The following is a 25,760-nucleotide window of genomic DNA, read 5'->3' on the forward strand; positions in this document are numbered from 1 at the left end:
CCCAAAGATCAGTCCTAGGACCAATCCTATTCAACTCATTCATAAACGGTCTGGAGAAAGGGGTAAACAGTGAGGTGGCAAAGTTTGCAGATGATACTAAACTGCTCAAGATAGTTAAGACCAAAGCAGACTGTGAAGAACTTCAAAAAGATCTCACAAAAACTAAGTGATTGGGCAACAAAACGGCAAATAAAATTTAATGTGCATAAATGTAAAGTAATGCACATTGGAAAAAATAACCCCAACTATACATACAATATGATGGGGGCTAATTTAGCTACTACTGATCAAGAGAAAGATCTTGGAGTCATTGTGGATAGTTCTCTGAAGACGTCCACACAGTGCGCATCAGCAGTCAAAAAAGCAAACGGGATGTTAGGAATCATTAAAAAAGGGATAGAGAATAAGATAGAGAATATCTTATTGTCCTTATATAAATCTATGGTATGCCCACATCTTGAAAACTGCATACAGATGTGGTCCTCTCATCTCAAAAAAGATACACTGGCATTAGAAAAGATTCAGAAAAAAGGGCAACTAAAATGATTAGGGGTTTGGAATGGGTCTCATAGGAGGAGAGATTAAAGAGGCTAGGACTTTTCAGCTTGGAAAAGAGGAGACTAAGGGGGATATGACAGAGGTCTATAAAATCATGAGTGGTGTGGAGAAAGTGAATAAGGAAAAGTTATTTACTTGTTCCCATAATACAAGAACTAGAGGCCACCAAATGAAATTAATTAAGGTTTAAAACAAATAAAAGGAAGATCTTCACTCAGCGCACAGTCAACCTATGGAACTCTTTGCCTGAGAAGGTTGTGAAGGCTAGGACTATAACAGGGTTTAAAAGAGAACTGGATAAATTCATGGAGGTTAAGTCCATTAATGGCTATTAGCCACGATGGGTAAGGAATAGTGTCCCTAGCCTCTGTTTGTCAGAGGGTGGAGATGGATGGCAGGAGAGAGATCACTAGATCATTACCTGTTAGGTTCACTCCCTCTGGGGCACCTGGTATTGGGCACTGTCAGACAGGATACTGGGCTGGATGGACCTTTAGTCTGACCCAGTATGGCCATTCTTATGTAAGTTTAACTTTGAACAGGGACCAACCTTAGAAAATGTCAACTGAATAAGTGAATGTTTCAGGAAGCTGTGTAAAGTCAGGTTAATATAGTGAAAACCATTTTGCAAGGTTAGCTACAGTAGGAACTATTAAGTGACTGATATAACGCAAGTTATCCTACCTTTTTTTCCTGCACCTTCATTTTCACAAATTATTTTCTCAAGATTTAAAAAGTTCTCAAAGTAGTTTTCAAATTTTGTCAAGTCCCATTATATGTTCAAGCGGCAATACTAAAGCAACTGTTTGGGAGGCAATGACTAAAACAAATGAACAATGTTTTAACAGAGACAAGGTGAGTGAGGTAATATAAAGTGAGAGACACAAACTTTTGCGGTTACACAGAACTCTTCTTCAGGTCTGGGAAATGTAATCAGAGCATCACAGCTAAGTACAAGATAGAACAGCACAAGTTGTTAACGCACATTTCAAGGGACCACTCAAGGTGAAGTTAAAGGGCTATTTCACCTTGAACCGTCCCTTGAAATATGCATTCACAACTTACGCTAAACAACCTGTTCCACCTGGTATTTAGCTATGACGCTCTGGGTATGTCTATACTGCAATTAAAAACCTGCGGCAGGCCTGTGCCAGCTGACTTGGGCTCATGGGGCTCAAGCTATGGACCTGTTTAATTGCGGTGTAGATGTTTGGGTTCAGGCTGAAACCTGGGCTCGAGGACCCTGCAACAACCCCATAGACTGAGTCAGCTGGCATAGGCCAGCCATGGGTTTTAAATTGCACCGTAGACATTTCTGTCTGAGTACATTTCCCAGACCTGTAGAAGAGCTCTGTGTAAGTCTGAAAGCTTGTCTCTCACCAACAGAAGTTATAACTTTACATACCTTGTCTCCAATATCCTCGGACTAACAGAGCTACAACAATAATAGTGTTTTAATAAACTTTCTGAATTTACATTTAGGCAGAGAATAAAGATAAATTATCTAGAAGGTTTTTTGGGTTTGGTGGGTTTTTTTGGAAAGTTACCCTTTGGGTTAAAAATTTTCATGTTTGTTTAGGACCTAATACGTTGTTTCTCAAGCTCTGGGTAAATTTCTCTTTGGTGGTTTGAGAAAGAAGGCTTTATGTATTAACTAGTTTCTCAGGTTAAAAAAGAAAAGATGTTTCACAACTCCAAAATTTTGTATTGACTTAGCCCTTAATGAGAACAAGTGTGTTTGACACAAATGAAAAATTGTATTTAGAAATAATAAAATTGTGTTAGGTGTAAATGAATGCATATGAATGAGGTCATGCTTTTTTCTTCAGTTTTACTTCTGAAGTAAAGGAAACTCAGCTAGAAGCCACAACAACATGAAGTTGAGAATTTAAATGCACAAGTCAGTACACTCAAAGTTTTAATTCATGGGAACCATACTACTACTCCATTTATGAATTTTTCTATTACTGTATCCTTTGAACAGTGCAGCTTACATTTTGACCGTGAGGTTTTTTTTAAAGTAAGTTTTAAGATTAGAAATGTTGCCATAATTTTTTTTTTAACCCCACTGAGAAATTTTAAACAAACAGATCCCTATAATGTTTGAAACCTGAACACTGCATTATAATGTATCTGGAAATACACCATAACTAACAAGAAAGCAAGACTGTTTATTTTCATTGTCGAAGATTAAAAGTGTGAAGAGCAGAAGCAGAAATTTGATTAAAATTTTCACTTAGTCTAAGGTATTAACTGACTAGGTAGAGAAATTTTGTTCACAACATGATTTTAAGCTGACACCGTTTCCTTACAATACATTTCTAGCCTGAAAAGTGACTGTAAGAGTAGCTTAAATGGAATTTTTTATTTAGAGTATCTGATTTAGATACTATTTGCTGAATTTATAAGGACAATCTCCCCCGCCCCACCCCAATTGCCAGTCCTGAAAACTCACTGAATATGAAATGTCAAACCATGTTTATTCAGGTTTAATCACCACCTCCAATATAAAATATCCTTCAGGACATATTCTTCCCTTGGAAAAAAATGGTTACTGACCTCCTGTAATTGTTGTTCATGTCCATTCCATGTTAGGTGCACTGTGTGCACCGTTGCCAGACATTTTTCCCTCAGTAGTATTCATCAGGCCAGCTCTAGTACCTCCGGTGCTGCACACTTACGCGCCAGCATAAGGGGCGCTGCTGGCCCCACATCCTCTCAGTTCCTTCTTGCCAGCTAACTCCATATATGAAGAAGACTAAAACCATTCTGCAGATCCATGCAACTCTTTGTGGCAGCAGCAGAGAGGATGAAAGGCCTACTGGTTTCAGCCCAGAGAATCTCATCCTGGAGAACCTCTGGCCAGAAACACTACTGAAGAGGCCTGAGCTCTTGTGAAGTGAGTAGTCAAGATGGCCGGGGGTGGGACATTCACATTTCATAGCATGCCCAAATACAAGAGGTTATCCAGGATGAGATTCTCTGGGCTGAAACAGGTAGGCCTTTCATCCTCTCTGCTGCTGCCACAAAGAGTTGTGTGGATCTGCAGAATGGTTTAGTCTTCTTGATGTACAAGGTGAGGGCACACCTAACACCCAATGAGTGAAGCCGCCGCTCTTCTGAATTCTTGTGAGGCTTCGGGAAGAAGATAAACAGGATAATGGCCTGGTTGCTATGGAACAGCAAAACCATTGTTAGCTGGAAGGCTGGATGTGGGCACAGTGGGACCCTGTACTTAAAGAACATCATGTACGGTGGTGTGACGTAAGGGTCCTGATTTCAGAGATCCTTCTGGCTGAGGTAATCGCTACCAGGAAGGCGACTGTCCAGGAAAGCAGCAGCAGAGGGCACAACAGTAGGGGTTCAAAGGGAGGGCCTGTCAGTTTCAATAGGACTAGGTTTAAGTCCCATGGAGGAATCGGATTGTGAACCGGAGGGTAAAGTCTCTCCAACCCTTTAAAAAAGGGAATTGTCATCTTGAGAGAGAAAACTGACCTACTGCCCACTTAGCGAGGTAGGTAGCCCTAGTGGATGGCTTCCTCCTACCCAGCAAGACCTGTAGAACCTGTTCTGAACAGGCTTGCTCTTCTGGGTTCAGCCATGTAACTTCCATGTAGTCAGGTGAAGGAACGTCAGACTTGAGTGGAGTAAGTGACCGTGGTCTTGCAAAATTAGGTCTGGGCAGAGTGGTAGCGGTAGGGCTACTGATAAGTCTAGCACCATGCCGAACCAGTGTTGGCGTGGCCATGGCAGGGCTATAAGAATAATTCTCACTTGTCCTGCTTGATTTTCAGGACCATGTGAACTAGAAGAAATATGTAGAATAGGAGCTCTGTCCATGGAAGCAGGAAGGCATTGAAAAAGGAGCCCAGGCTGTGCCTGCACAGCGAGTAAAACTGATGGCATTTCCTGTTCTGCTTGGTCATGAACAGGTCTACCTGGGCACATCCCGACCTTTGGAAGATTAACCTGGTGACCTCTGGGTGACCTCATGGTGAGAGGAGAAGGATCTGCTGAGATGATCTGCCAGGGTGTTTCAGGCTCCCGGAAGATGTGAAGCCTCAAGATGCGTGGAGTGCCTCATGCAGAATTTCCAAAGATGGATGGCCTCCTGACACAGGGCAAAGGAGAACGCTCCTCCCTGCTTATTGATTTAGAACATGACCATGGTGTTGTCCATAACACTTGAACTACCTTGCCTAAGTTGGGAGGAAGGAAGACTTGGCAAGCCAAGTGGATTGCTCTGAGGCAATTGAGGTGGGCTCCCCAACCTAGGTCTGATGTGTCAGACACTGGAGACACTGATGGCTGGGAGGGAGGGAGGAGGGGGAATGACAAAGGGAATGCCTGCCATTACCAGCCAGGGGTCCTTTTGCTATTCAATGAAGGCAAGGACTGGGGCTCGAACAGTAAGCATCAAGTCCAAGTGATGCCTGTTCAGAGAGTACACTGAAGCTCTGCAGGGGCTTCAGGCGCAGCCTTGCATACAGGACCACATAAGGGTATGCAGTCATATGTCCCAGTAACCTGAAGCAAACCTGGGATGTTGTGATTGGGTGAGCCATGACCTTGAATATCAAGTCTGACATAGTCTGGAATCATGCCTCTGGAAGGAAGGCTCTGGACTGGGTTGAGTCAAGTACTGCCCCGATAAACTCTATTATCTGAATTGGAATGAGAGTTGACTTTTGGTAGTTTATCAGCAGGCCAGTGCTCTGAAGGTGGCTTGGACCAGGTTGATGCTATTCTTTATTTGAGCCTTTGAATGACCCATTATCAGCCAGTCGTTGAGGTACAGGTAGACTTTAACGCCTCACCTTCTGAGGAAGGCAGCTACCACCACCAGGCATTTCATAAAAACCAGGGGGGCTGCTGATATGCCAAATGGGAGAACTGTGAATTGGTAATGAGTTTGTTTTACAGTAAACCTGAGGAATTTTCTGCGGCCACAGAAGATGAAAGTGTGAAAGTAAATGTCCTTCAAGTCAAGGGCCGAGTACCAGTCCCCTGGATCCAGGGAGGGGATAGTAGAAGCCAGAGAAACCACGCGGAACCTCAGTTTCTTGAAATAACCATTAAAGCGATGCATGTCTAGGATAGGGCGAAGGCCCTCATTGGCCTTTGGGATTAGGAAATGTTGGGAGTAAAACCCCTTTCCTCTCAAACTTTGAGGTACCTCTTCCACAGCCCCCACCTGCAGGAGGATCTGCACCTCCTGACCTAGGAGTTGCTTGTGAGAAGGGTCCCTGAAGAGGGACAGGGATGGGGGTGGAAGAGAAGGGGTGGATGAGAACTGAAGGGTATAACTGTCCACCATTGTATTTAGCACCCAGTAGTACAATTTAATGTGGGACCATGCCAGGCTAATGTGGGAAAGTCAGTCCAAAAACAAAGGGGGGGGAGGGGTCAGGATCCAAGGTGGGAACTGGTATCACACCCTCAAAAGGCATGTTTGAATCTACTGGAGTACCTATGCAACCTCAGCAGTGAAGATGAGGTGGATGGGAGCGACTGACAATGCTTGTAACCTCTGCCTCTCTCTTGTACAGATTCTATCTCAGTGGTGAAGCCGAAAAATGGGCTGGTTATTGAGGCCAGAAGTGCTTCCTTGCAATGGATGGAGCATAGCGGCCCAGGGACCTGAGGGTAGCGCTTGGAGTCTAGTTTTCAGAGCAAACAGACACGACAAGGAGTCTTCGAAAGGGAGGTCCGGGATCAACTGCTGGACTTCTTGAGGTCACCACAAGGACGGTAGCCAAGAGCATCACCTCATGGACACTGCAGCGGCCATCATCCTGGCTGCTGTGTCAGCTAAGTCCAGTGCCACCTGGAGAGAGGCTCTAGCAACATTCTTACCCTCCTTTAAGAGGGCAGAGAATTCCTGCCTTGAGTCCTGGGGCATGGAGTCTTTAAATTTGGACAAGGAATCCCACACGTTGTAATTGTATCTCCCCAGCAGGGCTTGCTGGTTTGAGATAAGTAGCTGAAGACCACCTGTGGAATAAACTTTCCTCCCAAGCAGATAGAGTTTCTTTGCGTCCTTCTGTTTGGGGGTAGCACTCTCATTGGCCGCCATTACAACTAGGGGCCCAGGAGGGGTATAAGAGTATAGGCACTCATACCTCTCGGCTGGCACATAATATTTCTTCTCTGACCCCTTCAAAGGCAGAGGGAGGGAGAGAAAATGGGGTCTGCCAGAGGGCTTTCACCATACCCATTACCGTCTCGTTAATGGGTAGGGCCACCTTAGACGGTGCTGTTGCATCCAGATGTCAATGAGGCTGTGGAACGATTCTTTGAGCTCCTCAATCTCTAGCCCCAGGTTAGCACCTATCTGCTTCAAAAGTGCCTGATGGGCTTTGAAATCATCTTGCGGCAGCGAGCTAGTTGGTCCCCAGATGGCCTTGTCTGGAGAAGAGGAAGAAGAGGCCTGTACCAGAGGAGGGGCTTCTTCCTCTTCTTCAGCCTAAATTACCTTCATGGGGTCCAAGTCTGGTGTATTGGTATCGGGTCCGGTACCCAGTGGAGCAGGGGCCCTCCTCTCAGAACCAATCAAATATGATTGGTGAGAAGAAATCCCCATGTGTTCCAGAACGGTCATTGCATAGGCCACTGTCCACCTGGCCAGGTACCTGCAGGGGGACCCACACCGAGGTCCTGAAGCACATAGGATAGGTACTGGTGGTGGCTCTTGGGTTGGGTGCAGGGTTCCAACTCTGGTTCAGACCATGAGTCCTCCTGAGATGAGCACGGGGGAACGGTACCCCTCCTCTCACTTCTGTCATTCAGTGCCGAGGGTCTGGGGACCAGTGGTGGACCAGGGATGACCTCGTAGAGGAAAGGAGGGTCGGCTTGCCTCTAGAAGGTACTGAAGGTTCCAGTGCCGGGAAGGAGTACCATGCTCTCTCCTGCTTGTGTTTATTGGAGCTGGCAGTTGTCCCACTGGAGACAGTGGTACCAGGAACGATAAGTCCCTGGCCACTGCAAAGGCCTCTGGAGTTTAAGGCACCACAATTCCACAGGCGCCTTGATGATTTCCCGATGTTGGAGGGAGATTTGGCATCAGACTCAATGGTGCTGCCACGGGACTGGAGGTAGAGAGAGGAGTGGCCTAAGTTGGGTTGCACTCCACTGCCTTGGCCCTGCTTGCCTTTTTATCTATGCGCTGCTTTTTATGCTTCTTTCTCAGCATCGGAGATGGAGCATGGTGCCGGGATGCACGTGGTTCACATCGAGGGTGAAGTGCTTGGTGCCGAATCTGAGTTACTTGGCTCCGAAGGAGGATAGCCTTTAGTTTACTCTCTCAGTCCTTCTTTGTACAAGGCTTAAAGTCCCAATAAATTAGACAGAGCGCTCTCATGTGACTTTCCCCCAGACACTTCAAACAACTGGAGTGCAGGTCGCTCATGGGCATAGGCTTGCTGCAGGAGGCAGAAAGTTTGAAGCCTGGAGACCAGGGCATGCCTGGCCCCAGGGTGAAGGAAGCCCCTCAACTAGAGGGAGGGGTTCTAACTAGCTACACTAGTACTATTTAAAATATTTACAGTACACCTATACTAATACTAATTAACTACGATACAGAGAAGAAAAACCACTGAAAATGTCTTGCCGAAGAAAGAGGAGTTGTTCCAGAAACCATTATGGGCAGTTAGAAGGAACTGAGAGAGTGCGGGGCCAGAGGGGTCCGTTATACCAGCACATAAGTGCACAGCACCAGAGGGTGCTAGAGTCAGCCCAACAGATACCACTGAGGGAAAAATCTCTGGCAGTGGTGCACATGACGCATGCACACCTAACATGAAATGGACACGAGCAAGCACTCTAAGAAGCAGCGCAACCCATCAGAGACTATAGCTCATTTTCCCATAGTTTCATTGGCTCTTAAGTTTTAATAGTAGTTAAAGAAACTTTTGCTACTAAATTAAACAAATAGACTCAGTGTGCGTAGGGAGTACAAAGATCTATTGATTATGATGGGGTCCATTTCCACGTTTTTCAGAGTGCAACTAAACTTAAATATATGTATAGAGAGACTACAATGTAAGAATGAAACAGCTCCTGAATGATGAATGATTCTGAATGAAATATGAAACTTAAGTCTAACCTGCTTTAGTTCCTGTTCAGCTTGAGGTAGTTTTGTATCTAGCTCTTTGATACCAGCTATCCTTTCCTTAAGGGTTCCTGAAGCTGTCTTTAGAGCCTCTTTTGCTTTATTTAACTGAGATACTGCTGTATTATGGTGACTGAGGTAGATATCAAGTTCCGATTGGGCTACATCCATCTTAGAACGTGCTTCATTCACTGTTTTGCTGAACTCCATAAGTTCTTTTTCTTTGCCCTGTAGAAATGGACAGCACATTACATTAGAAATAGTTAAAATAAAGAAACCGAAAACTGGTGGGATGACTGAGCTGTGTAAGGTAATATATTCTATACATAGCTGAGTGAGAGAAGCAGCAGAGGAGAGGTGGCATGCTCTTAATCTCTTGAACAGTAAGTTATGGTGAATTTGGCATAAATGGGCTCAGTTAAATAAAAACAGGTCCCCTACTATCATAGTAGAAATCTGAATTGTGAATTTTGATGACAATCAGGAAGAACAAATAAACCACAACCACTGCTAGATATCCATTCCCACCCCATCCTGGATTTAGTGTCCAGTAATATAACGAAGTGAAGTAAGGCATTACGTTCTAATTAAATCAGACTATTTGAGTAATTTGGAAGCCACTGTTGTTTTTCCAGCCCAGCTTTATTCCAGTTACTCAACTGGCAAAAAAACACCTTAAAGATTTAGATGCTCTTCATGAATTAAACAGACAAACTGAATGGAGGTTTTCGACTACAAGAAAGAGTACAAAGATTATATAGCATAAAGCCAACTTTACACCCGGACAAGTTTTAAACAAAAATTACAGAACATAGCTAATTATTGTAGTATTAATTAGGTGTTGAAATTTTTTTGACCAGCTCTCTTCAAATACTTTGACAGAAGAGTTTTCTGCTGGAAAAACAGTTTAGTTGAAATCCATACATATCATAGGAACATGTCTATCTCAACTAAATTTAACAGCAGAAAATTAAAATTATTTATTTTGGTATGGTAAAAAGTTTCATTTTGACTACAGTAATTTTCAACATTATTGAAACAAAGCGAGTCAATGGTTTCAAACTGACATTTTTTAGAATTTCCTTTTTGTTCCGATTCAGAACAAAAACAAATCTTGAAACGTGAGAATTTCCCACAGAATGGAAATTCCATTTCCAACCTGCTCTATATTTGAAGCTAGTGCTTGAGAGAGCAATATTCCTATACAAAATAGCTTCCTTGAAAGACCTTTGAACCATCTAACTCATGTTAATGTAAATAGTCTAAGCTTATGGACATCAGAATGTTTCAAACCTCTTTCTCTTTCTGAAGTCCTTGTGTTTCCTGTTTAAGGCTATCCATAACTTGTTTTAATATTTCTTCTTCTCGCTCTTTTTCCTTTTCAAGAACTTCTTTCTTAGATGATGCTTCACTGATAGTTGTCTCACTGTTGCCAGGTACACTTTTAAATTGTTGAACCTGTTAAGGAAGAAATTTTTAACTTTTTCCATTAACTGGTACAAAAAGTAAAGTTTCTTTTTTTATCTTTAAGCTTTGCCTTCTTATGCTATGGACAATGAGGAAAACCTGAGGAAATGTAAATGTCGATGAGCCCTGACATCACGCAGAGACTATCTACATCATCTACCTTCAGGACTGCAAATATTGCCCTGCTTCAGTGATGAAGTACATACATAAAGTATCTCTAAAGGGCAGTTTTATTCACTAACATTGCTTTATGTAAGTGAGCAAGAACAAAGTTTTTTTAGTTTCACCCTCCCAATTGCTATTTTGCAAGACACCAGCACTCTAGAATTTGGGCTGCTGTTCCTTGTCGTCTCTTTGGATCTTTGGCTGATTGTCAGGCTTTTAATAGTATCTCCTCCCAGCAGTCTCACTCAGTTCCTGTCAGAGACTTCTCAAGCAACTAATCAAAACAAAATTCTGAACACACACATACATTACTTCGATGGAGTTTCAGATTGGTTCCCTTCTTCAAAGAAAGGTAGCGTACATGATAGGACCATAAGAATGACTGAAAAGGAGGCAGATTGGTGTCTCCTGTTGTACTTGGGCTGCGTCTTAGGAGGATAATTTGGCTGTCTCCCATAAGACTTTTTTCTGGAGTTGATAACGGTATTGTTTGTGATACAGATTCCAGGTGTATATTCCTAAACGAGTACAATGTAGCCTTAGAGCAGTGGTCCCCAAACTTTTTACGTCATGCACCCCCTTAACCCTGCCCCTCAGAGCTATGGTTATGGCTGTGGATGCTGCTGGGAGTGGGGCTGGAACCAGGGCTGGGATCAGGGCCTGGAGTGGAACCGTGGCCAGGCCCAGAGCAGAGCTGGGGGCAGAGTGGGGCTGGGTGGCACTTCTTCCTAACCCCCCGTGGGTACTGGCCCAGGGGCATGCCCCAGTTTGGGGACCACTGCCTTAGAATCTTTTAAGGAACATAGAATGGTGTGCTCACTGAGTAAATCCATCCCTTCAAAGGACTTTTATTGTGATTTGCACTTCTCATGGAATGCCCAATGTCTTAATCCATCAAGCCCTTTTCTTTGTCACTACTGTGGCCATGGATCCAGTCATCGTGTCTGAAGAGTCCATTGTCGCTTGTAAGGCTGTTTTGGTCACTAAGTTGCCCCCCTGCTTATCTTTCAGCTCTTTTCTGTTCTAAGGTGGGAACTTTGCCAGAAAGGGTTTCACTTTCTCCTTGTTCAAAAAATTATAATTTAGCTAGAAGAGCCTACAGTTATTTGCCCCTTGAGGTGAAGGGGGGTGGAGGAATAGGATTTGCTCTTGAACGGGTCAAATTCCTTTGAATCTGTGTCCTTTGGGGTGCTTTTGTTCAACTTAGATTTCTCCTGAACTGCTGAAACAATCAAGGAGCCTGGGTTGGAATGGGCACAGTAGTACCAAAACCTTTTTGGAGGGACTTGGTATTGCTTCTCCACACTTCTTGTGTTAGGTGGTATTGTGGCAGGTATTTATCATAGGGTCTTAGCAAGGTCAAGCAGTCTATTTATTGGAAAGGTGATTTGTCTGGGCCTGAAGTCGCCAATAAGTTGAGTAACATAAGAGATTTGTCTTATGACAGATGTGTCTATTTCTAGCATGTCTGCAGTTCTCATAACTAGTTATTGAAATGACTGGAATTCATCTGGTGCTGGTATCTTGGTCACCACTTCATCTGGTGATGAGGAAGAAATGTCTTTCGATGATGAAGCAGAATGTTGTTGCTGCTTCTCCTGATGCTGTTTCTTCCTTTTAAGTGTTGGTGGATGGTCTGGCCTGGCATGCCATTGGGAAATGTAATTTTTATCTCCTCCCGGAATGAGACAGAGATCTGCTCCTGGAAGTGTGTGAAGGTTGATCTCAGTAAGTCATACAACTGGTATGCTGTATGAATATGGCTGGCTTGTTTGATGATGGCCAATCCAATACGATTTCTAATGTAGTTGGAGCTCAGAACTATAATGACCACCACCAAGTCTTTCTGCATTCTTGGCCACAGATCTCAGGGAAGAAGGTTCTCTGCTCAAAGGAGAAGAGAAATGTGCCCTAAAGATAGAGAGGGGGAGTACATTTTCTCAAGGGGCAGAGACCATCTGGTGCTCTTGGTCACAGGGTCCACACTAGTGCAGATAACTGTGTTGGTACAGAGATCATTCCGGATTTCTCTAATGACATATCCTGTAGTATCAGCGACTCTGCTAAAGGTATCAACCCAGAGGGCTATGTTATCGATACAAATGGGGGGGAGTGTGCGGGGGAAGGAGGCGGCCGGAAAGTTTACTTGGTGCTGTGAAGATAGGAGGCTCTTTGTCCCTAGTATTCAATTCCATTTGGGGCTTAGTAGCTTTCTCCCTGGAGTCCTTGTGTGGTCTTTTCTTGTGGGAAGGCACTGAGTTCCATCTGGTGCCTCTACCCTTATGTTCAGTTCTGGGCATTACATGTCTGCTGGACATAACATCTGTGAGTGCCCTCTCTGGTATTTTGTGGGCTCTCGTATCCATCTACCTCTTATTTGAGGAGACAGTCAGTGATTGCTCCAACAAGTAATGCTTTTGTTGAGCATTCTGTGACTTGCCAGTCCTCAGAGAGCAACTGGCATTCTAAGCATCTCTCATGCCCATCCTTTAACAGAATTAGACTAACACTGGAAGACAGGGCTTGAAGCTTAGGAGCAGGTTTAGAGCCCATTATGTTGAAATACCCTATACAGGGGGATCCAACCATCAGAAGCCAGCTCAGATGGGCTGAACTCATTCACTCTGGTCTTCTCTAAGTGAAATAAAATTCTGAGGGGTTTTTAAGGGTTTAGCCAGAGCTAAACACTAGAGGGTCAGATATTTACTATGTTCTCTCATGCTACTATGGCGGCAAGAGGGAAATGAGGGAGGGCAGCAGCCATACAACTCTTTATACCCTTCTATGGGAATATAAGGAGGCACAGGGCACTTGTGCACTACACTAGGATCCACACTGACATACATTTGAGGAACACCTAGCAGTTCCCTAGATAACCTTGTGAAAGAACAGCAGTCCAGATGCTAGACTGGTGGTTTGCACCACAGCACAGTAGCCCATATCCTTAGAAATATATAATTTTGGCCAACACACCACCTTTTCTTCCTTTTCACAGCTATCACTGCCCTAATTTGGGTAATCTTGTATATTAGCTATGGAGGGGACAATACCAGCTGCAGAATAGCTGCCTGAAGAGGCTGTTACTTCTTCAAGAACAGCAGCATGATTTTTTAAAATTACTCTTATTAACATGATACGGAATAAGCAGCCTAGTTAAGTCCATCCTCACAGTTATACCACATTTGGAATTTCATGTGAAACCAGGAGTTCTGCTCTTAACAGCTATAAACTAACAAACTTCTAATAAATGGCGGCAGTGTTACGTCTTTCTGTACCCTCTTTGCTATGTGTGGCTCTATTGGCAGCTTCTCCCAATAACTGAGATCAGGAGTCTGTTTCTCCTGAATAAGCCAATATCACATCACAGATACCTACTTACAAGGAAGTAAAACTTCCTACACTTACTTACTGGAGATAATATTCACAGCTGTAGGAGAAACAGAAAATGTGTAGTGCCAGAAGTGAGCCACCTTGAGTTCAGGACAGGCAAACATGACATTTTATAACATGGATAGATATTTGAGCTGGGAGGGGACAGAGACCGTTAAATCATTACACTTGCTATAATAGAAGGGATGTTTAGTAACTTGATTGTTGCCAAAGAAAACTGCACTGTTAAACAGTTTGGCAATCAACCTGGTAGTTGGATCCATTTGGAGACGTAGGCATGAAGGCTCAAGAAAATGATCTAATTCCTTAAAAGCTGACTTTCAAACTAAAAATAAAACAATTGATATCATGAGCTTCATTCTTCACTCACTTTAAATGCTAGACAAAAAAATCTCAATTTCTAGTGTAAAACAAATTTAAAAAATTTTCTGGCCTTCTTTGCATCATAAAGCAGCAAAAAATTTCTTTTGCAGGTTACCTTAAAAAAACATTAGAATGCCCCAATCCAGAATAGATCAAAATATTTGATTGTTTAAGATAGTAAGAGTTGCAAGTTTCATAGATATACCTTTTCTTTATCCTTTTCAAGCTGCTTCAGAAGTTTTTTAGCTTTGCTTTTGGCATGTTTTAGTTTTTCCCTCACTGTAACATCGTGCAAATCCAGCTGAGTAAATTTCTCTTTGTTTTCCTCTATGAACTTTGTAATTTTATTGAGTTTTCTAAAAAGAGAAAAAGGTCAGTCACTTTTGTATTAAAATCATTTTTCACCAAAAATTGGTTTAGCTAGTGAACTTCTATGAGGCCTTGAATTGAAAGTGGTACTGTTTGTTTTTTATAAAAACATCCAGCTTTTTATTATACTCACTATTTCCCTGTAGCACCAGTGCTGCAAAACAGAAGCACTGACTGTTTGTCAAGCAGCAAAAGCCATGCACTGCTGTGGAAAGCAACATTTTCTCCAATACATGTATGACTAGCAATGCTTGCTGATGATTTCTCATGACCTCATGAGATAGGAGGGAGCCTCACTGTCTGGGTTCCTTCCCCACTGTGAACTCTGGGGTACAGATGTGGGGACCCACATGCAAGACCCCCTAAGCTTATTTTTATCAGCTTAGGTTAAAAACTTTCCCAAGGCACAGATTCCACCTTGTCCTTGAACAGTATGCTGCCACCACCAAGTGATTTAGACAAAGAATCAGGGAAAGGACCACTTGGAGTTCCTGTTCCCCCAAAATATCCCCCCAAGCCTCTACACTCCCTTTCCTGGGGAGGCTTGACAATAAAATCCTAACCAATTGGTTACAAAGTGAACACAGACCCAAATCCCTGGATCTTTGGACACTGGAAAAAAAAATAAATTAAAAATTAATCAGTTCTTAAAAGAAGAATTTTATTAAAAAAAAAAAGAAAAAAAAAAGAAAAGGTATTAATCCCCTCTGTAAAATCAGGTTGGAAGATAACTTTACAGGGTACCAAAAGGTGCACAAAACACAGAGGAACCCCCTTTAGCCTTAGTTTCAAAGTTACAACAAAACAGGGATAAACCTGCCTCCAGCAAAGGGAAAATTCACAAGTTGAGAAAACAAAGATAAACTAATACGCCTTGCCTGGCTGTACTTACAATTTCTGTAATATGAGAGACTGGTTCAGAATGGTTTGGAGAACATGGATTGATGTCCAGTCCCTTAGTCACAAGAGCGAACGAACACAGGAACAAAGAACCCAGAACAAAGCCTCTCTCCCCCCCGCCCCACCCCAGATTTGAAAGTATCTTTTGTCCCCATTGGCTCCTTTGGTCAGGTGCCAACCAGGTTATTTGAGCTTCTTCACCCCTTACAGGAAAGGAGGAATTCTAGGCTACCCTTAGCTGTATGGTTATGACACTCACGCTGTAATCAGAATATAGACTAAGTACTGGTAGCCTCATCCATCCATTATGTAGCCAAATCAAGTCTTCCATTGTTCTACAACTGGATATAGAAATATTATAATTAAACTAAAGAAAAGATGTTAAACTGCTGCTACGTACATGTAACAATTCCCAGTCTGAACATAAGCAGCAAATGCAAAAATAAGTAGGCTAGCTACACTAGGCAAACGGACTGCAGTCCCTAAAAAACAAACAAACAAACAAACAAACAAAAAACACCACACACCTCAGCTGCAAAGACCATTCTCAGATGACAGGAAGGGGATTTGATTGCTAACTATGCATATCATCACCTAGTGATTAAAACATGTATTTTAGAAAGACATCCAGTCTTGATTTAAAAGCCTCCCAAAGTGATCTGAGAATTTACCATATCCCTTGGTAAATGTATTCCACTGGTTCATACCCTTACTGTTAAAATTGTTGTTTCTTCTTCGCAGCATGAGTTTCTAACTTCAGTTTCCAGTCACTGGATCTTATTATGGCTTTTTTGTTAGACAAAAGAGCTCACCACTTACAGGATACCTGAATGAGGACATTACTGTCTGAAAAACCTCTGCATTTAGACCCCACTCTCCTGAATTGAGCCCCTTCTGCAAACCAACCAGCTTTTATGTTTGAGAGTCCCTTTAATGGAGTCGCTTGAGGAGCTACCAGATCAATGACTATCTGGCTAGCCTGACTGCTTCCTAATTGAGTGAATGAATGCAGGTCCCCATCCTTCCTCATTTGTTGAGGTGGTTTTATTGAGGTAGCAACAAAGGTGAAATTATTTATTATCCAACCTCTCCAGAAGGCAGCAGTCTCTAGGTGGTCTTGAATATTTAAAAGAATGTGCACAAATACATGTCATTTGTCGCAATTTAGAAATGTGATAAAAACTTATTACTAACCTGTTCCATAACTACTGTTCTTTGAGATGTATTACACATATCCATTCCACTTTGGTTGACTAAGCAGCCTGAGCTGGTTGTCAAAAACTTTCTCCCCTCATTGGTACCTGTTATTGCCACACACCCTTGTAATTAGACAAAGGTCAGAGCCATCCCTGACACCCCTTCTTGCTGGAAACTCTGATGCAAAGGGGTAGGAAGGTAGGTCATGGAGTGGACACGTGCAACACTCCTCAAAGCACAACAGGTATGGAACAGGTTGGTAAGAAACGGTTATTCACCATGGGCAGTAACTGTGGTTCTTCGAGATGTCCCCAGATGGGTGCTCCAATACAGTTGAACTTGCGCCCGCTGCACCTTTGATCAGAGAAGTCTCATAGCAGTGTCTAAACAGCCCACACGTGAGCGTTACTCAGTTTTGTACTCCATCCTGTTATATAGCGCTATGTAGGTGAATGGCCTTCAGTTCCCTCTCTACCACAAAAGCTCCACAGCAGACAACTTCAAAGCAATGGGAAAGGAGGGCGGGTAGTGGAGTATCCATAGAGACACACATCTCAAAGAACCACAGTTTCTGAACAGGATGAGTAACCATTTCTTTTTAGTCGTGTCCCCATGGGTGCTCCACTGTAAGTGACTACCAAGCAGTTCTCTTTAAGTAGGAGGGAGCTTCAGAGTCAAGTCTAGTATTGAAGAAAGTAAAGCTGAGCCAAATGCAGTATCAGAGGGTGAACTGTGAGTTATTGCAGGGGTTCTCAACCTTTTTCTTTTTGAGGCCCCCACAACGTGCTACAAAAACTCCATGGCCCAGCAGTGCCACAACTGTTTTTCTGAATATATAAGCCAGGGCAAGAGTTACAGGGTACCAAGCAGTGGAATTGCCTGGGCCCTGTGAAGCTAAGATGCCCAGGATTTGGCTTCAGCCCCAGGTGGCAGGGCTCAGGACCCCAGGCTTTAGTCCTGCACAATGGAGCTTTGGCTTTCTGCCCTGGGCCCCAACAAGTCTAACACTGACCCTGCTTGGGTGGACCCCCTGAAACCTGCTCACGGTCCTCCAGGGTGCCCCGGATCCCTGGTTGGGAACCACTGAGTTATTGCATAGCACTCAGCAAAGGTATGTACAGAGGTCCAAGTCACAGCTCTACATATTTCAGTGATGGGAACATATTTGAGAGAGGCTACAGAGGAGGAAATAAATCTCATACAGTGAGTCTGTAAGTCCAATGGTGCTTGGAGATTACAAGGTCAGTAGCAACAGCTAATGCAGTTGGATATCCAACTGGAAAGTCTGTTTAGAGACTGTAGACCCTTGTGATCGGTCTGCAATTGAGAAAAATAGTTTAGGGGTCTTTCTGAAAGTTTTTGTTGGCAAACCCTTAGAGTTTGAGGATGACTGTCTTCCATAAAAAGATAGCCAATTATTGCTGGTGGATCTGCAGGTGGCTAATGAGACCAATCCAGGATCCACAGATCTTGTCACAGTTGGAGCAGACATTTCCCAGTGGAAGGGGTGGATCTGGATCGTTGAGTCAAGCTGCGGTGTATTCTTTCCTCCTTTCCCATTTCCTATGGTCTCTGTTGGACCTTGAAATACTGGGATCCTTACCACAAGGTTATTTTCCATTTTGGTCGGTCAAGGGCTTGAATTTCCCATGAGTTTATGTCAATACTGCACTTCTTCATGTTGGTTTTGAGGGTATCTTTGAAGTGCTTTTTTGGCCTGCTCCTCCTCAGTTGTAAGAACATGACCTGTTTCAGGAGTCAGTTGTCTGGCATTTGAAAAATATGACTAGCCCAACAGACCTGTTGGTGGATGATCATAGCTTCAATGCTAGAGGTTTTGGCTTGGGACAGAACGCTGATGTTGGTGTGTTGGTCATCCCCCTTGATTCAGAAGATCTTGTGGAGCCACTGTTTATGATATTATTCAAGAACCTTGAGGTCTATACTGTACGTGACCCAGGTTTTGGCAGCATACAAAAGAGTAGGGGTAACAATGGCCTGAAATCTGAGAAGCTTGGTTTGATTCTTGATGCCATGATCTTCAAACATGTTCCTGCAAGTATCTGAAAACTGCACTTGCACATTGGAGGCGGTGTTGAATTTCCTTGTCAATGTCAGTTTTCTGCAACAGATGACTTCCAAGGTAAAAGGAAGTTTTAGATGTTCTCCAGGGTCTTTTTATTGATCTGAATTATGGGAGCATGATCCTGGTGATTGGGAGCCCGCTGGTGGAGTACTTTAGTTTTCTAGATGTTGCATGTCAGGCCGAGTTGGTTCTAGGCCTCAGAAAAAGTGACTATTTTTAAAGATCTTCGTCTGAGTGGGCGCACAAGGCACAGTTGTCTTGTGTGGTCTATAATTAAAGTACCATCTGCCACATGCCTCAACAGCTGAAGACCGTTCTTGACTGGGGTTTGAAGAATGATATGAATTGTATAGATTATGTTGGTTCAGGCCACTAATCTGTGCATTGGGAGGTAGGCTCTTGCTGCTATTGAATCAAGATGAGAACGTATGAATTCTAACTTTTGCAGAGGAGTTAAAGTGGACTTTTGAATGTTCTATTACAGGCCCAATTTGAGAAAGAGGCCTACGACTTTGCAAATTGCCCATGATGTTACATCCAGGGAGCAACTTTTCAGAAGCCAATCATCTAGGTTTGGGAACACCAGAATTTCTTTTCAGCAGAGGTGTGCTGCTAGTACTGACATGACCTTTGAAAACTCTTGGGGCAGACGACAGGCCAAAAGAGCACCCTGTACTGAAAATGGTCTCACCCGATAGGAAGAAAATGTAGGAATTTTCTGTGTGGTGGGTTGATTGTGATATAGAAATGCATCCTGAATGTTGAGGGCTAAGAACCAATCCCCTTGGTTTAGTGATGGAATTATTGCTGCAAGTGTGTCTTCACAAAGGTATTGAGTAGCCTTAAAACTAGGATGGGTCTCCAGCTGCAATTCTGTTTTAGAACCTGGAAATACCTAAAATAAAACCCCTTCCCTCTGTGCTGCTTGGGAACTGGTACTATAGAAACCAAGAGTAGAAGAAAGTCTATTTCCGGTCATAACAGATTCTTGTGAGACGGGTGTCTGAAGAGGAACGGGGAAGGAAAGAGGCAGGCAGAAGAGAATAGAAGTGAATTGAGTACCCAGTGGAAATGATCTCCAAAACCCACCTGTCTATAGTAATCCTCATACGCCTACCAGAAGTGGTAAAGGCAGTTGCTGAAGGGAGGAGGGCAGGTGAAATATTGTAGTTGGTATGCAAGGGGATCTCAGCTCAGGACCTCGACCACCCTGTCCAAATAGGTGCTTCAAGGTAGAGGGTTGGGAAGTTGAAGGTTGGGAAGTGGGTGGTTTTCTCCTCTGGAACCTCTGTCTCTTGCATTGAGGTTCATACGATCTCTGGGAACCCAAGAATTTGGGGGAGGAGGGAGCAGCAGGATCTCTGCGCTGTCTAGACCTACTAAATTTTCTCTTTCAGGTAGATGTACAGATCTCCAGAGAACAAAGTGGCCCTAGAGTCCTTCAATGTGTGCAGTGATTCATCTGTGCCGTCAGTGAATAGTTTAAGTGCCATCAAAAGAAAAAGTCTTGAATTGTATTCTGGGCCTCCACTGGAAATACTCAGAGGTGAAACCAGAAGGCCATCCTCATAAGCACCACCCTAGAAATCAAATGAGCAGCAGTAGCAAGAGAGGCCTGCAGAGACATTCTGGCAAGCACCTCGTCTTCTGCAATAATTGACTGGAATTGCTCTCTGTTTTGCTGGTTGATGCTCAATAAAGGAGTTCATCTTAGTATAAATTTGTATGGTTGCATGTCACCATTAATACCTGATATTTGGCAATTCAAAATTGCAAAGTGGCTGACTAATATGATTTTCTACTGAACAGGTTGAAGCGTTCATGATCTTTATCATAGGGCATGGTGCTGCCATGTTCGTTAACTGCCTCAAACACTAAGGAGTTAGAAGAGGTATGAGAAAATACAAATTCTAAGTTCTTAGAGGGGACATAATATTTTTTGTCTGCTCTCTAGCATGTGGACAGAATTGAGGCTAGGGTGTGCCAAATGACCTTTGAATGGTCCAGAAAGGCCTCGATAACAGGCATTGCAATATGGGCAGATGAAGCTGTATGAAGGATGTCAAGCAGCTTATGATATGGTTCTTTAACCTCCTCAAGAGGTATCTGCAAAGAATTTATGACCCACTTGATAAGGTCCTGGAACTATTTAAAATAATCAGCCACACATGGTGGAGGTGGCATGACCGCTTCATCTGGGGATGAAAAAGATGTTGGCTGGTGAAGAGATCTTTATTAGCCCTAGCTTTGAGTTCCTCAAAATTTTCTTCCTTAGGTCAGAGTGTCCTGGAGAGGGCAGGTGATGAAGGCTGTTGATCTCTGTAATGGGTGGTGCTTGAGGTCCTAGAAAATTGCTGTCAATAGGCTACCCAAGGGTCCCAGTATGGCCAAGAAGGCAGTACATATGGCATGGATAGAGTCACCCATGGGTGCCCAAACCAGCAAGATGGTGGTTGTGGATGTCTTTCATGAGCGAGATCAACTTCCTCAGAGCTCTCTGAAAAGAGCCTCCATAGGGATGGAGTGGAGAACCTTGGACAGATACATTGGAGACTGAGGCAAGATCTTCATCAGAATCCCCCTCTACCAAGTCACTCGGAAGCAGAGGAGCACCAGTAGAAACATGAGGTGAAACCATTGGTACTGAGTGAATATCTGGAGATCTGGAGGTCCTCAGTATCAAGAGTATATTGGAGCTGAGCTATGGTAAGTTGGGCATCTGGGGGAAAGCAAAACTCTTGCAGTACTGAGAATGTTGTCCCATGTCCATGGCCTGTGACAAAGTTATGGCTGAGGAAGTTGATGTTACCATGAATCTCGACCGCTCCAAGGTGAGAGTCCAGATAAAGCCTGAAGGGGCTTCTTTGGTACCGAGTGAGAAGAGGTAGTGCTCTTCTTGCCACCTTGCTCCATTGATTGTACTAATGACCTCTTGGAGCCCAGGACTTCACAATCCTTAGGCTTAACTGTACCCTTGATACCCGAGGAACCACCAGCCTCATGGCTACCAGATCAGAGAACAGTGGCTGCTGAGGTCATCAGAAATTACTACTTCTTTCAAGTAGATTCCCTAACCTGGAGAACTCAAAGGACAGTCTTTGTGAATCTTATGAGAGGAATCTTGGCTCTTCCTCTTTGACGTCCTCAAAGAGTGCAGTTCGGAGATGGTGGAGGCAGTGAGAAGGGACAGGAAAGTCGAAAACCAGAGCTGCCAAGGCTACGCTGGGGCCATACATATGACTTGAGCATAGTGGTGCATGATTGTTAGCTAAACTCGGAAGTGGGATTGGTGGGAAAGCATACAGGAGCTTGCCCATCCAGGGCAACAGGAAAGCCTCCAAGAGGGAACCTGGGATTGTGACCTTGCAGGGAGCAAGGTGCTGCCACTTCCTGTTGATTATTGTTGGAAACAGGTCTACCAGAGGAGTCTCCCACAGATGGAAAATGCCCATGGCTACATTTGGACATAGAGAACACTTGTGGTGATTCATAAACAATCTGCTTAGGTGGTCTGCAAGCTTATTTTGCACCCCCCAAAAGAAAGAAGCTGTGAGGTCAATCAAAGTGGCAATGCAAAAGTCATAGTTGCATTGCTTCTTTGCAGAGCTGAGGAAAGTGGGCCCCTCCCTGCCTATTGAGACAGATCACCACCACTGGCTCCTACCCTTGATATGGGGTAAGAAAGCTTGACAAGCCAGTTGGATAGCTCTCAACTCCCTTATATTTATGTGTAGTGATAGTCCTTTGTGGATCATAACCCCTGCCTCTGAAGAGAATCCAGATAAGCCCCCCATCCCAGGGTAGATATCGCTGTCACTAACATCAATGAAGGCTGAGGTGGGACAAACGGAACACCTACACTAAAAGGGTTCATCCACCAGTCCAAAGAAGCTAAAATCTGAGAGGGTAACCGTACTCCTAGGCGGAGAGGGGGGTTGGCTCAGAGCGAATAGGGAGGCCAGCCAAGTCTGTCGTTCCCTGAGGCACAATCTGGTATGTTGGACTGCATTTGTGCAAGAGGCCATGTGCCCCAGAAGCCTCATATGATTCCATGCTGCCGTAGTTAGGTGAGCCTTGAGATCAAAGATGACCGATTCAATTATCTGAAATGTTGACTATAGAAGTAAAGCTATGGCTTGAGTCAAGTTCAGAACTGCCTGTCTGAATTCTATCCTCTTCACTGGGGAGAGGACAGACTTCTCTGTGTTGATTAACAGTCCCAGAGCATTGAAGGCTGACTGGATAAGAGAAAAACTGGATTGTAACTGAACTCTTGATCGGATTCTTACCAACCAGTTGTCCAGGTAGGGATACACTTGCCCACCCAGTTTCCTCAGAAAAGCAACTCCCACTGACATACATTTTTAAAAAAAAAACTCTGGGAGATGCAGACAGACCAAGGTTTATCATTTTGAATGGGTAGTGAGGATTGTTTATTAGGAACCTTAAATGCTTCATATGGCCCTGAACTGAAATGTTTATCCCACTTCCATGGTGTTTAAGACCGATCAGTATGAAGTGATTCAGGCATCATGCACCTAGGAAGTGAGAGGAACCCTTCTCTTGCAAACACAGGGAAAGGAGAGGCTGGAATGTTGGAGAGGTATCGTGTCCTTGACCAACCCATCAAAATATATGTTTAGAGCCCCCAGGGTGCCAAGATGAACTAGGAGCTCTTGCAGTAGAAGGGGGTGGGGTCTGTATCTATAACCCCTATTCCTTTTTCTTAAAAGATCTTTTTTAGGTGCAAGAGTAGCATGTCAGTCAGATTGCTAAGGACGAAAATGCTTTCTTTTTGGGGTAGGGTTACATATGCCCAGAGACTTTAGAGTCGCTCTGGAGTCTTTGAAGTGTCATCTGTCTGCACTGAAAATAGAGATGACTCTTCAAATGGCACGTCCTGAACAGTCTGCTGGACTTCCTTGGGCAGCCCTGAAGACTGCATCGATGAGCACCTGTGCATGGTAAAAGCAGAGGCCATGGCCCTAGTAGCCAAGTCAGCAGCATCCAAACCAGCTTGCACTGATGTTCTAGCCACCAGCTTTCCTTCATCTACCAGCAAAAGAAACTCTTGTTCCCCGCAAAAACGACCAGTCCTTGTGGCACTTTCGTGGGCGGCTTATGCCCAAATAAATTAGTCTCTAAAGTGCCACCAGGATCCCTCATTGTTTTTGCTGATCCAGACTAACACGGCTACCACTCTGAATCTTGTTTCCCGTGCTCTAGTAACTTGTCTTTAAACTTTAATACCAAGTCCAAGATATTAAAGTCATGCTGGTCTAACAAAGCCTATTGTTCTGAAATTCTAAGTTGTAACCCAGCCCTAGAACAGTTTTTCCTACCAAACAGGTCAACTTTTTGCATCCTTTGATTTCGGGGTAGCAGCCTGCTGCCCTGGTATTCCCTTTCGTTGGCAGCTGCAACAACCAACGACTCCAGGAATGGGAAAAAAAATACTTGAAGTCTTGGGAGAATACTTAGTATCAACACTTATCCCTCTTGGATATGTGATGAAGTGAAGAGGAAGTTTGCCACAGGGCCTTGGTGGGCTCTAAAATTGCCTCATTAATTGGTAAGACCACAAGGGACTGCCCAACTGTGGCCAAAATATTAACAGCTCTATGGGATGACTCCTAATGTCCTTCACTTGAATATCCAAGGCTGAAGCAAGACTTTTCAAAATCTCCCGATAAGCATTGAAGACATCAGGTAGGGTGAGGACCCTTTCACAGAAATTGCACTATCTGGGGAAGAGGAAGATAGAGACAATTGAATTTAAGGCTAAGCCTCCTCTGGTAACTGACCGGCAGGATCCTCCTGTACTCTTATCTCCTGACTTGGAAATGGGAGGGAACACCCCAGGGATTCCAAAAGGGCCACTGAAAAGGCGGGGTCCCAGCACCTTCCCAGCCACATATCCTACCAATGCAGCATCTCAGGGGGCAAGGTCTCAGAAGGGATTCAGAATCTGAAGACTAAGCTTCTTTTGACCACAGAGGGGCTATGCCCATTAATACTAGTGCAGAGAACCCAGAGACGACTGAAACAAGGCCATCATTGCCAGCTTTCCATTTTATGATATTTCAGGATGAGAGCACTGACAAACAAGTGACTGACATGGAACCGAGCATTGAACCAATTGAACCAAGACAGTGTGAGCTGATGGTACTGGTTTCCTGCACCACTGAGGAAACTGGCACTGACAAAGACAATATCCTTGCTGCTGCAAATGCCTCCAAGTGTAGTTGGTACAGGAACGGTCTCAGTTTAGTGAGTAACCAAAGACGACAGCATTGTAGAAGTTGAAGATGATGCTTGGGGTTCTGGACACAACGGTACCAGCCCCGTGCCAGAATCAACTGTGCCTCCTTAAGAGACGAACTGGACAAGGAATGCTTAGATTCAGGATGCACACTACTCAACCCTTTTGCCCCCTTCTTGGTGGGCTTAGGAGCTGGAGATCTTCCTCTTCCAGTCTCTTCCTTAAAAACCTTGTACTTCACCCTCAGCACTGGAGACTGTGAGCAGTACTGGGACTTCAACACTGGTGGAGTGTTTTTCCAAAGCTAAAGAGGTTGTCCCTCCCACCCCCCTCCAAGCAGGAAGGCTCCAATAGTGGTCTCAGAGAAGCTTCTGTCAAAAGAAACTTCAGCCTAGACTCTTTGTCATTTTTGGTCCTAGGCGTGAAGTCCGTACAAATTTGGTAACAATCTGATATGAGAGATTCACCCAGGCACTTTGAACAGGTGGCGTGTGGGCCACTCACAGGCATTGGTTTGGAACAAGAACAATAAGGCTTGGAGCCCAGTGACTGAGGCATTTCTCGGTACCAAAACCAGGACCTCAAGCAGTGAAACCAAAAAAAACAACATTTAAAAAAAAAAAATCTAATCACTAACACTATGAATAAGGTTAAGTTTTTGTCATGGACATTTTTAGTAAAAGTCAGGGGCAGGTCACAGACTGCTGTGAGTTTGTGTTTATTTTCCATGACCTGCCCCTGGCTTTTACTAAAAATATCCATGACAAAAGGGGTAGGTTGGTTCAGCACCCACTGCTGCTAGGGCTCCCAGGTCCCCCTACCCCTGGGGCTGGGCTGCTGTGCAGGTGGGGCTGGCTGGGACCTCCAGCCCCAGGGCAGAAAATGTCATGGAG

The 25,760-nt window shown here is 44.0% G+C and overlaps 1 protein-coding gene across 5 annotated transcripts in view; it reads right to left on the minus strand.

The window, feature by feature from the left end:
* SMC4 (structural maintenance of chromosomes 4) overlaps window positions 1-25,760 on the minus strand; it is a 94,810-nt gene that overhangs the window by 32,331 nt on the left and 36,719 nt on the right. For all 5 annotated transcript variants that reach the window (XM_084638691.1, XM_084638690.1, XM_084638687.1 and 2 more), the window contains exons 9-11: window positions 14,259-14,409; window positions 9,962-10,126; window positions 8,663-8,896 (exon numbers count right to left, since the gene is read on the minus strand). In XM_084638691.1, coding sequence (XP_084494817.1) covers window positions 8,663-8,896; window positions 9,962-10,126; window positions 14,259-14,409 — 550 coding nt within the window. The remainder of the gene's footprint in view (window positions 1-8,662; window positions 8,897-9,961; window positions 10,127-14,258; window positions 14,410-25,760) is intronic.

This window comes from Lepidochelys olivacea (genome assembly GCF_965140295.1).
Source record: "Lepidochelys olivacea isolate rLepOli2 genome assembly, chromosome: 9".
NCBI classification, from domain to species: domain Eukaryota; kingdom Metazoa; phylum Chordata; order Testudines; family Cheloniidae; genus Lepidochelys; species Lepidochelys olivacea.